Source organism: Papilio polytes, unplaced genomic scaffold, assembly GCF_000836215.1.
Source record: "Papilio polytes unplaced genomic scaffold, Ppol_1.0 DF823731.1, whole genome shotgun sequence".
Classification (NCBI taxonomy): domain Eukaryota; kingdom Metazoa; phylum Arthropoda; class Insecta; order Lepidoptera; family Papilionidae; genus Papilio; species Papilio polytes.
The window spans coordinates 2,149,657-2,162,361 of NW_013525473.1; the positions used below are offsets into that span (position 1 = coordinate 2,149,657).

Below are 12,705 nucleotides of genomic sequence, written 5' to 3' on the forward strand. Positions count from 1 at the left end.
TTTGCAGTAGCATTACTCAGAAGATAAATCAATTTGTATCTCAATTTAAAGATTGGTTATAAATGTTACTTCATTTATAACCTTTTATTATAGATTCTATTTCCAAAAGTTTAGGTCACAAATATTATTTTTCACATCAAAAATATTAAATGTATTTTTTGATTGGTTGCTTTATGCTTTTGATATTAGAGGAGAAAGTATTCAAAGACGATGTTTATAAGAAAATATTTATTTTTATAAAATAATATATTTAAATAGTCTAATAACAACATACTTTGCTAACACTAGAAGGTCACCCGCGACAGCACGGCCCTCTGGCGGCGAACCATCAGGCCTACAACTTATTACTAGTTTCATTAAAAACTAGCTCTAGCAATAATAAATCTTAATGCCCTTGTAAAACCAAGGAATAAATATATCTACAGAGATCCGATACTGCGCAGGACAGTTACGAATTAATCAGTCAAGTAACAACCGTCACAATTTATACAATACTGCTGTAATTGATGCATGAATGAGTCTAACAGTCGGTTTACACTGCTCAAACACTAGTACGACAATATATCATCATCTCTAGTTCAAAGATAAAATGCGAGATGACAATATGTTTTCGTATAAGTGTTTCTGCAATGGAAACCCACAGTAACAATACATTAGACTTACACAAACACTGTACTTATGCTCACTTGAGGCTTTGGTTTTGTGAACAAATTTGACGCCGTCTTAAGTATATTTAAAAGTGGCCTGAAGGTCGATGTCTCTTGGTAGAATGTCGTAGGCTGGCTGTACTGCACCTGGTATTGGTTGCTGTACTGGTTGTAATACTGGTTGCTGTACTGGTAGTTGTAGGCTTGATTGTCTCCTGTGCTGTCTGGAATGACATTCGATATGTAGCTGTTGGTATTCTCTATATTTTGGTAAGCTGATGTTGACGTGAAACTAGCGGCTGAAATTAAAAGATAAATATTTGTTAGGATAATTATCACCATCTTTTAGTCACTAAAAAAATCTTCTCTTCCATTGTTCCGACATTATATAATTTACTATCAAAATTATCTGCACTTGTCAATTAATTGAAAATTAACAAGCACTTTTATTCCATTGAAAACGAAAATACTTTACAAAATGGCCAGATATTGTGACTGATCCTATTTAAAATTTAGATGAAGACAACATCATCTTTATTGAAAGATACTAACCACATAGTCCTGAATATTTCTTTGACTCCGACAGCCCGAATGTACCGCAGGACGGATAACCCTTTTCGTAAGGCTTGGATCCGATGACGTTGCCTCCGGGGCCGTAGTTACACACGTAGAGCCTCGTGTAGCCCTTTACGTTGTCGTAGTAGAACGTAAAGCCGCAGCCTACGTGCGAGGTTTCCCCCCATACCAACTGAAATAGGCGCATAATTTTGTTAGCACACGTTTCGAAATACGTACGATGTAATGTGTATTAGAACCAAAATTGATCTTTAAAAGCTTTGCTTTGCGTTTAACAATATTCGTATCAATGAATTAGATTTAATTACCCAGGCGTTGTTTAGTAGTATCTTACCTGGGAGTAATGACCTGTGCCGTGTCCACCGCTGATCGGTTTGAAGCCATATATCCTGACTTCGTCGAACCAAGCGTTGATCTGCTTCATGAAGTCTGGCTGGGAGTCTGCTGGGGCAGAGGGCGGGCGCGTCGTCCATGTAGCGGCAAGGTTCTGTCCCACGGGGAAGCGACCCACGTCGCGTTGCGCGGCGCGGTCGTGAGCAGGCGTGCAGTGGTCTGCCCAGCGCTGCGCTGTTGCTGCTAATTCGTCATCCCACACCTGTTATGAAGAATAACAAAGTGTTAAAATCTAGAATCCTACTCGGTCTCGTCCATTTTGCCCATGATTTTAGAGACAATTTTACCGTTACTCTGCCCGTTTGTGTACTGCCAGATTTAGTTCTTAATTTCAGTTATTGTAATTTTCTGACTTGTATTAAAATTATTTTTATAAAGTAAGCAATGTTTCATTTAAAACAGTATTACTCGTATAACAAACATTAGTAATATGTGTTTCCAAGATATCTTTTGCTTATGTTTTCTTCCATTTTAAGTTTCATTTACTCAAAGGTTTCAAAGGTGTGAAATTTTGTTACAAAAACTCTAGTTTAATTGGCTATGATTCATTGCCCAAAATGCATGACATAGTCGACGAACAAATATCACTAATGGATTGTGTTACTACTTAGACATTGAAAAGTAAATTGAGTTACATTTTCGCATATCTTTTAGAAAACTACCTTTTTTATCAGACACTAAGTATATATGCTTAACAAAAAATCTGAAATCATCCATTAACATTTAGCGACTGTATTATAATGTGTTAACAAATGTTACATAATAAAATACAACCTTGACATCGAGTCACTGATATGAGCAAATAGCAAATAGCAATAATAAATAATGTCTTCGGGTTTTATTGCTTTTAGTGAAGATAAAATATCTGAGACTTAATTGTAGGAGATGAGCTCATCATCTGTCACGTTGATAGAGAAGAAAATGAAAAAAATACGAAAAAGGTCGCAATAAGCACCATTCTCATTAAGAACGAAATATTTGATTTGTATGTCCAAGTGAATTATATTACAATTATTAGCACTTAATGATTTTTATCAGCTTAGTTAAAATTGATTCCCAAATTATTAAAACTAAATAAATTTCCAACAAAATCTCTACCTTAGTAATACACAAACTCTACACTTTATGTAATACTAAACTTAAATTTTAAATGCCTATGCCTAATTAAAAATTAAACATCCACTGCCTAAATATATTTTAATTTACTAACCATTTCCATCATATTAGCAGCCGGTGGTTGACTGGAAACTTGGCCCAAAGCAACTGATTGTCTGAGGCGATTATGTGCGTCCACGATCGCTTGCTTTTCGTACGCACTAAGTCCACCAGATCCTGGAAAATACGTCATTCATATTAAAAATAATTTTAATTAAATGCCAAGATATAATCACGTTTAAATCGGCAATTTTACTAATTTTTAATTATATAAAAGGATGTAGAAATGACGTTAATAAAAATACTTGCGTCTTCTAAAGATCTTTTTACGTCACTATTATCAATGTGATTTTATAATCTGTGGGATGTTTCTAATTTATTAGTGCGTGTTACACAGGTGTCTGAATCAATAAAATTTTACGATGTAGTCATTCAACTTGTACCAGTATGCAAATAAGCGATGACTATTTTTGGATAAAACTCATCGGTGGGATCTAGACTGGGTGGCGGCGGTGAAATTTATTTATTTTTGATGGGCAAGTAAATTTAACGTGTTGTTTTGTTTTCTATTAGTGTTATTAAAAAAAGATGATTTTTTAATTTTTAATCAATTTATATTCATGGTTTTTCCAAATTCATGTTAACAATTTTGAGATTTAATAAATTTTAATGTTAATTTTTTTTATTAAATATTATTAAAATAGAGATGGTGACTATTCTTTCAAATAATAATGTATCAAGATTTTTGAACAAAATAATTAATAGCATTTAGCAATGGTGTTAAAACAATTTAAATGAAAACTTACTTAACAATTGCTGGCCAGGACCACAGCTCTCTGTTGTCGCGAGAAAACCTCCCAAAACGAACAACACTAGACGCATCATTGTACTTAAAAGTTTATTCACAACACTTTTAATTAAAGAGAAATTAATTCACGATATTGAGATTCGTAACTAAAGTTGATCACTTATATTTACGAAACTTCAATCTTATGATATTCGCCGGTGATCCGTCGCACAGCGTGCGGCGCGCTCTCCGGAGGTTTGCGATCTGTACGGGAGGCTTTTAGGCGAGCGCTTAAATACCCTCCGCTGGGTTACCATGGAGACCGAGTGACGCCGACGCCCGCTAGCCGACATCGCCGCACTGGTACACACACGCGCGACACACACGATCCTCTTGCAATTATTTTTGTTCTAATTATTTATTTATATCTCAGTTTCCATCTATTTTTTATAAACATTTAGACGCGAGTGAAAGGATTGTTTTATTAAATATTTAATAAATATGTTTCCGAAATCGTGTAGTATCTTCAGTAACGGAATAAAGAAAGGTTAAAAGGTACATCGTACGGTCACTTTTTATCCGCTGTAATAATTTAAAAGTGATTATGCTGCAGCCGGCGGCTGTCAATGAAATCGAGTTCTTGTGATGTGTCCGAGCCAAAGGTGGAAGTATGTTGACAGATATTGGTCGGGCCGGAAGTGGTTTTTAAGTGAAATTATAGTCGGCTAAAAAACAAGGAACGAAAATGTGTAATCAACGTTTTTTTATGTCAAAGGCTACTCAATTTTACGGCGTTTATTTCATAAGGAAAAAAGGTAGTCTTATTAATTAGTATTAAGGGCGTATTGTACAATTTGTATTGGTCGTTTCTTTTATGTGTAACGGCCAGTTTGAATTATTAATTAATGCTGTTGAATAAAAATTAAGTAAAAAAATGATTGATTTTATATTTAGTAACGACTGTAGCACAAGACAATAATTACTATAAAGTAAAGTAATTTTACGGTACAGTAATAAATAAATCTAATAATCAATGTAAAATGCATTAAATTCCCTTCTTATTACAATGTTTATTTTCGGATCGTTGGTAAGGAGACGAAATGAAGCCTTTTTTGGGAGTAAATTTAAAAAATGACTTACCACAGCTATGAAAAACCATTCGTAGTTTCCTTGTAGTACAATCTGCTTTTTCCACATCTTTGTCTCGATTGAGATCCAATGTTAAAGATAAAAAGTTGATTTAATATTAAATGTAAAAGAAAGATGTTAATTAAAATCTTGATTTTTCTGTGAGACAACTCGTCTGTTAGCAACCGGTCCGGTTTACCACCTGACGTGAATTTTTGCTCGTGCTTTAATAATTTGCATATTAATATCCTTTATTTTACAACATTGATTTACTTGCAAAAAGCTTTTCTACTCAATCTTACGTTAAAATCATATAAATTTGCTTTGAACCATTATTAATTTACTAATGAACCTCATATTTTATTGTAAAAACTTACCGTCATAATAGAAACAGTTTTGAAGTTTTCTAATTGGAAATATGTATCAAATTTTAAAAACAAAGTGTTAGAATTTATGTTCAAAAATATGGTCAATGAAAGATGCATTAAATATGCAGTATTGATAATTTAAAAGACGAGTGACATTGAGTTCTACGAATCGTATCATTCATATCAAGTTCACGGCTATCAATAAATTTGTTATAAAACAGAACATTGCGGCTTCATCTTGAAAGTCAAATCCAGTTCATTTGACCTTTAAATAAATAGCCTTATTATTATATGAATAAATAAAATATTAGAAATATTTTAGTCGACGATCTAAAAGAGAAAACTGCGTTTAACGTGTTTAACGAATCTCTTGCTTTTATTAGAAATAACTGGATGCTATTTATTTGAGTTAAATCATATGGCCTTTTAGGTTTTTAGACTTGCTTGTGGGTGTAGTAAGATTGTATAATAAGGTAATATTTTATAAGAGTGGTGGGAAGCCTAGGTAATAGGAGCGAATTTGCAACAATAATTCACGTAGAGATCGGATCTGGCAGACAAAGTGTCGGCTTGTGAATTGCTATGAATAAATTGGTCCGCTATTTTAATTTTATATCTGAATTGTAATTTTGACATTGTCAGTGCTTTATCGACATGTTTGAATGTCGTGTAATCGAGTTTGGTAATTTTAGATTGATTTTAAGAATTTTTTCATACAAGTTTATTTTAGAGCTATAAACGGCATTCATTTTTTTTATTTGTTGGTAATATTAAATATTTGAATACAGCGCAGTATACATTATCTTATATTATTTTAACTGACGAAATAATAATCTTAAACCTTAGTTAAAACGTTTGAATTTTTCTCTCTTTAAAAGTAAGGTTTTCCACCAGGACTACTTTTTTTGAAATAAATCACAAGTTATGGTTAATTACATAAATTAAAAATTAGTAACAAGATGTACAATGATGTCCATAAGTTTTAAGTGCAATTTAAATTTAACAATTTGTGAAGGTATTTGATTTACCCTAATCAATTATCAATAGAATTTTATATGTTAATATTTACTCCACGAGTATAAAATAGCAAGAATTTATGGATATTTGAATAGAGTTGGCACGTACAGTTATAGACATAACGTTAGATGCTTTAGGCATTTGTTTTATGTAATAAAAAAAACACGTTTACAAAATGAAGTTGCAATCCGTTACTATATTAGCAAAGACCAGAAAAATATAGTCGTTTAAAAGTTTTCTTTAAAACAAAAATAAAATTATTTTCTAATTTATTTTTGGTTTTAAAATTATTGTATACGTGATAATATACGTGTATACAAATATATCTTTGAAACCATTAACATTTTATACATGGTACAACTTTGGATAAATAAAACTTACGTCAATGGACGAACTGTAAATTGGAACACGAGAATCACAGTTACATATCTTGTTATCTGATTAATAAAACAATTTGATCTTAAATTTCTTTTATAACACAAAAATAATCACTAAATTTTAAAAAAGTTTTCTATGTTTCACATAGTTTTGTTCCTTTGATATACCTTTGTGTGATGTTTTGCCACTCGAAGGAATCCATGCAAAAATACATTTTCATCTCTTTACTTTCTCTTTGATAAAACTGAAACTGCTTGTGGAAATCCAAGGCCACGATTGATAATGCATTCGTATATCATGTAACCAATTTAGTCAGTCTTCATAGCAACTAAGTAGTGTATATCTTTCTCATGAGCAACGAGGTCATCGACATGTATTATATATGTATGTACGTAAATAAACAAACGTTGTGTTCTCACGTTACATAAGTTTGCCCAAGAACAACACATTATATCCTGCTAAGACCTTGTTCAAATAATATTGAAAAAAAAAATCGCAATAATTCTTTCATGTTTACAATTTTTTTCTCGTCTACAATAACTGGTTATGCAGTGAAGTATATGAGTGTTGCTAAAATTAGCTTGAGATGTATTTATTCAATTTATTAGCGCTTAAATCTTTAAAATGGACCCCATAATACAATTTTACATTTCTAGTTTAAGTTAGTAGACTAAAAAAACTACAATAGACAAACAAACTGCTAGTCTATGTAAACAGTTATTTTTCATTAAGAATGGAACAACTAAAAATTACACTATTATTACGAGATATGCTACAAAATTAAAGTACTTACGTCGGTCTGCGAGTGATTTCAAGAATTTCTTAAGTCTCTGCAGTGACTTCCGAGGAATTAAATATGTATAGTAATTTATCAAAATAAATTTTTATATAACTAGTTGTATAGGCATTGTTCATTCGAAACAATTAATTATTTATGTTAATTAATTATCACAATCAGTTAAAAAAAAAACAAATTGATTTGTAGGTTTTTTTTGTATGTTTGATACAAAACGATTATTAAAATATAGTTTTAAAATTGTCTTCATTAGTTCAGATGTCGCCACTCTGTCTCATAGAGTCGTAACCAGTTAAATTATCATTCTAATCAAGAACGATCTCGCGATTAATGTAGCGCTATTAAATTGGAAACATTAATTCATTATTCTGGAAACTGGCGGCCGTTATGCCAATCTTGTTTCTCTCTTTCGTTGAATCTTTATCGAGTATGATATCATCTAAATTTTCGAAAGACATAAAACTACTAAAAAAACATTAACCTTTAAGAGGTTGACTTGAATTTTAATTAACTTCATTTACCTGTTGAAAATTGTATCGATGACGTAGGAAAGTAAATGAATCGAAAGGTAAAATCTATTGTATATAACGAACTTTGAAATGTTGAATTTAAGGAAAGGAGCTAAAATAAAACGTTAAATTTCTCGTTACATCTTTCAATTCACGAACAGCAGAATAACCATGATCTGAATCCTATCGTTATACAAATTTTTACATCATTAAGCTTATAAATAACCTTATCAAGGTGATAACAAAATTTATTAATTACTTCTTTAATTTCCATAAAAAATACTTGTTTCATTAAAAAACAATAACTACCGTAACAAATCACATCATAAGCGATAAAACTTTATCTTGAATTTGGAGCGTGTGAACTTTGTGAAAAGTTTGTCGTTATTATATCTAATGCTTGGTATCTGTTTTAGAGTCATAAAACAGACGATATACTATTTCCCCTGCCCAGGTTATGACTACTATAAATATTGAATACAACGGCTAAATACTTAGTGGAAATGGACACTACATTTGATATTTTTCACTGTGGATATGAGACCTTAACAGTGTTCGTACAACTTACGATCTTATCCACTTGTAATTCTTTTCGAGCAACGAAAATCTTTACAGATTCAACTGCAACAATGTATTGAATTTATGAGTATGAAAACAATGAAATATCTCTTGTACATGTTAATTATACTGCCTTATTTATATGTACTATCGAGGAAAATAATAAAGTTAAATAAATCAATGAAGAAAATCAAGAAGGTTTTACATCCTCATGATAAAAGTTACCCTGTAATTACAAGATACCGAACCAATTTTACCACTTACTTGATATTTTCTTATGTTCTTTAAGTAGTTCTTTATATGATAAAGTCAGTCAGTATTGTTTATAGCATAAAAGGACTAGTTGACGCAATCAACAAAGGTGATTGGATGACACAAAATTTACAGCGAAAACCATCTTGATTAAAACTTCCAGCTTTGTGATTATTCCCAACCGTTACCCCGCGCTGTCCCCACGTGAGAATAAAAAAATCATCTGTCCCAACTTTTAGTCTCACTATCGCCTATTAGGTGACAGATGGAACCGTTAAGAAATTAATAAGTTCTAGCCGTCCCATCGTCGCAAAAGGTGAGACGGATGAAACTTTTTATTCTCATCTGTCTCCATGTAGGGACAGAGCAGGGTGACGGTTGAGAATAATCCCAGCTTTGATAGCCTCACCTATAAGTTGATCAGCTTATCAAAGCTAGTAATACAAACCGAATCACCAATGCTTTTCACTTTAAATAACTTTTTTAACAAACAAGCAACCTCCACATCACTTCTAAACCTGACGATATATTTTTTTAATTAAAGATTTCTGTTTTAAAAGAAGCTAATAATAAAACATATAACAACTAATTCGAACACACTACCTGTTTGAAATGCACTGTTAACAATAGCAATTGGAATAGAAAGATTTTTTTCTCACGGTTATTAAAAAGTAAATGAAATCAGCACTATTAATAACGATCTGTGGAACAACAAGCCTACAGCATCTGCAAGCCAGTCCTCTTATAGTCGTTGGAAGAGTAATAAAAATGATAATATATCGCTAAATATGCATCTCATATAACCGAAGTCCTATAATCCGCCATCAATTTTCCCTTGCCCTGCAATTTCCTCAAGATAATTATTTTAATCAAAACCAATATGATTGGAAAAATGAATGATTGTCAATTATGATGATTTTATATGTCGAAATGATTTAATCCGGTAAATCTCGTTGGCTAGTAATATTTAAGAAACTATGTGAGGTAAAAGTAGCAAGGTTTAAAAATTGTTTCGTTTTTGGTTAAGGAAGTGGTAAATGTCTTAATGTCATTATGACGTTTTCTAAATGACTGTAATTAAAAAAAATGTTAAATCAGTGTGTATTAACATATTTATTTTAAAATGTATGCATTGATATTTTTATCGTTTCTTTGAATTATGGAAGGTTAATTTAAATAGTCTTTAAACGTGCTTAACACCCAACCTTGACACTTTGCATTGTTTTCCTCCTTAATAGAACAACCGCAACCTTTTGCAGATATTAAATAGAACTGTAATTAAGTATAGTGAATTTAATCAAACATTTTACAGCTGTCAGGAACTAATAATCATTTCAGTATTTTATTCGTTTAGTTAACAAATGTATGAATAGAAAATATAGTTTTAAGCAATTTATTTTAAAGTAGGAAGTCGCATATTGTGTTAAATTAATCTCGGAGACCGTTTGTGCTCATTACCTTAACATTTAACCTGTGTAAACGAAGTATTGTTTGGAAACAGGTTGTCGAGTTTTTGTATGGAAAAATATAGCTAACATACTACTGGTTGCGTCAACTGTTTTTACAAAAAGTACGTTTATATTATAAATATTTTGTAATGAATTCGACTGAATACAAATCAATAAATCGTACATGTCAGTTATTGTAATTGTGATAAAATTTAAATATTTTGAAATTCGAAATAATTATGTAATGTTTTTTTGGAACAGAAAAACAAATTAGGAAGTAATTCAAATTCTGTACTTATAACCTATAATTTTTTAACTTAAAACGAAAACGTATTTTCATAGTATTTATAATGATGACTTTGTTAAATAAAAGAAAACCGTTAACTTGTTTTTTTTCCATATACAAGTCTACTTTTTCCTATGCTTTCAGAAAATGTTTAATTACCATTCTGTACCTAATTATGGTAATTAAATCTGTATTTTGTTTGACATGTAATGGCGTAGTCATGACCTTTAATTCATTTGTACAGTTCATTCAAATGTAAAGCCAATATTTATATTTAAATGTCTATATTAGAAAATAAAGAACCCTTTACATGTACCGTAGCTCCGAAACCTGCGGTAATCCTATTTTCTTGGTGTCCTTAGTAAAATGTATTTACAATCACTAACCACAAATACCTACAACTTGCTACTTGTCGACCTTTTAGGTAACATTATTGGCAACCCTGGAATTCAAGTACTCACATTTTTTCTTAGTTATTTGACGGGTAAATAAACTAATATTGATTGGACTAATACTCAGTGTTGTGCTAAATCATAAAATTACTTCTCTTTTTGTTCCTTTCCTGCAATGAATGTTCATTTGTTTCGGAAAACATCACGACTTCGCAAGTTCCCTTTTCTTAGAAAACTCCTCCTGTTCGATTTGAAGTACAGTGTGCAAACTCCTTTACAGCCAAGTGTTTTTTTTACAATTGACGCCAGTACGCCAACAGACACAAGCTTTTCGCTAATGATAAATCAAATAAAACTTAGTTTCAAATAAGAGTAGACAGTATCGTGGAAGTTTACTGAACAACCGTATTCATATCTCTTTTTATTTGTCTTCGCCTTATCAATCGACCTTTATAAGTAGAAATGTATAGACAATTATGTATTGTTACCGTTGTGCTGCTAATTTTATCGACATACTTTTTGTGCAAATAAAAGTTCATTGTGTGCATGACTCAAAGTACCTAAATCATACTAAATTGGAAGTATCATATATATGTAAAAATGGTATTTTTATATTTACTTTCTCAGTATTAATGTAAATGTAAAATGGCTAGATTATTATGGTCAGCTATGGAGTTAAAATGTTATCGGAGTTGTAAAATGCACGAGAGATGGAATCACACAAAATATATCTTTAACCTTCAAAAATCAATAAAACTGACATGTAAGCTGATAGTTTATCTAGAAATGTAGCCAAAATTGTTATAATTACACGATATATTTATTTAATTTACTTTCAACATATAGTCAAAAGGTTGAATTTTGTTGGAAACCCACAGAGTATTGTAATTATTTACGTTTTTAATATACTGATCTTACGACCGATATATGACCTTAACTTTTACTACACTGTCACCTTTTCCTTTGACATTTATTATAATTTACTGGAAGTCGGAGATTGGATCACGTCGTAAAATATCTTTTCGCGAGAAAAGAATACATCAAGCGATCACAGAATTTTAATTTGAAAACACAAAAGGTTATAACGGAGTTTATGAATGAGTTAGGCCGAAATAAGGATGCACCTTGACATCGGAGAAATATGAGTCCGTGGGGTCAATGTGCTGTTACGACCAAATGACCTCTGTTTCTGGGTTAGTGGTAAACTTACGTATTAGGGCCAACTTGTATGCAGTTTGGATTTAGTTATGATCTTTAGATGACCTCTGAGCTCGTATTAAATATTTAAATGCCGTTATGGACAATTAACAATACATATTTGTTTATTAAGGTCACATAATGTTTGTATCAGCATGAACGTAGGAAGTGATTTTAATGTTATTTCAAATACATATATTAGTTAAACGATTGCTTAACAATACTTTATTTACAAATATTTGATTAAAAAAAATGTTTATAAGACCTTTATTTATTGACGTAAACATACGATGGTCGCACTGAATTTATAATCCAATAACTGTTTCCTCGTTTCATTTGTTCATAGTTAAATTTCTACATAGTTCGTAATGAAAACAGTTGATAAAAGGAAGCATTTCAGAAGCAAAAGATCTTACACGTAGAGATCTTCAAGGAGCCGGCAAGGCCTGTTGTGTTGCTAACTATCAAGCTCTAGTGTTTTTTTTTTGTACGAGGATCCTTACAATCACGCATATAACCGAAATATAAAGGCTGCTGAATTACTCGGTGTTTGAATACATTAGTGATGATTAATTGCTTTATGCCAAATAATATTACATAATAATTACATTGAAATAATTTATGTGTAAGCGTGTTCGAGAATAATATTGTATATATTTAGATTCTTTCTTGAAATAGTTTATTTAAACTATCGACTACCTGATTGTAATATGCACAGCCCTATTGACTGGAAATTGTGACGTTGAACAGCGATTTCTGTAATCACGAAAGCAAAAACAAATTAAATATGACTCTTAATAATTTAGGATCTATCTCTA

At 31.3% G+C, this 12,705-nt stretch overlaps 1 protein-coding gene across 2 annotated transcripts; it reads right to left on the reverse strand.

The window, feature by feature from the left end:
• Nucleotides 1-219: 219 nt before the first annotated feature.
• On the reverse strand, nucleotides 220-3,835 carry LOC106103812 (venom allergen 5-like). Of its 2 annotated transcripts, none has more exons than XM_013283698.1 (5): nucleotides 3,578-3,835; nucleotides 2,827-2,948; nucleotides 1,558-1,818; nucleotides 1,200-1,395; nucleotides 220-946 (listed from the first exon to the last, which is right to left on the reverse strand). In XM_013283698.1, the coding sequence occupies exons 1-5, from the start codon at nucleotides 3,654-3,656 to the stop codon at nucleotides 660-662; spliced, it is 945 nt and encodes a 314-aa protein (XP_013139152.1). In that variant the 5' UTR covers nucleotides 3,657-3,835; the 3' UTR covers nucleotides 220-659. The 2 variants fall into 2 exon arrangements, with proteins under 2 accessions (XP_013139152.1, XP_013139153.1); XM_013283699.1 differs by having other exon boundaries at nucleotides 228-871.
• Nucleotides 3,836-12,705: the final 8,870 nt, after the last annotated feature.

Bases quoted from the DNA above. Each gene is read 5' to 3' on its own strand.
- LOC106103812 (XM_013283698.1), bottom strand. From the start codon at position 3,656: ATGATGCGTCTAGTGTTGTTCGTTTTGGGAGGTTTTCTCGCGACAACA. The intron at 1,819-2,826 runs GTTAGTAAATTA...TCTTCATAACAG, and splicing joins CTGCTAATATGATGGAAATG to GTGTGGGATGACGAATTAGC. The intron at 1,396-1,557 runs GTAAGATACTAC...CGCCTATTTCAG, and splicing joins GCACAGGTCATTACTCCCAG to TTGGTATGGGGGGAAACCTC.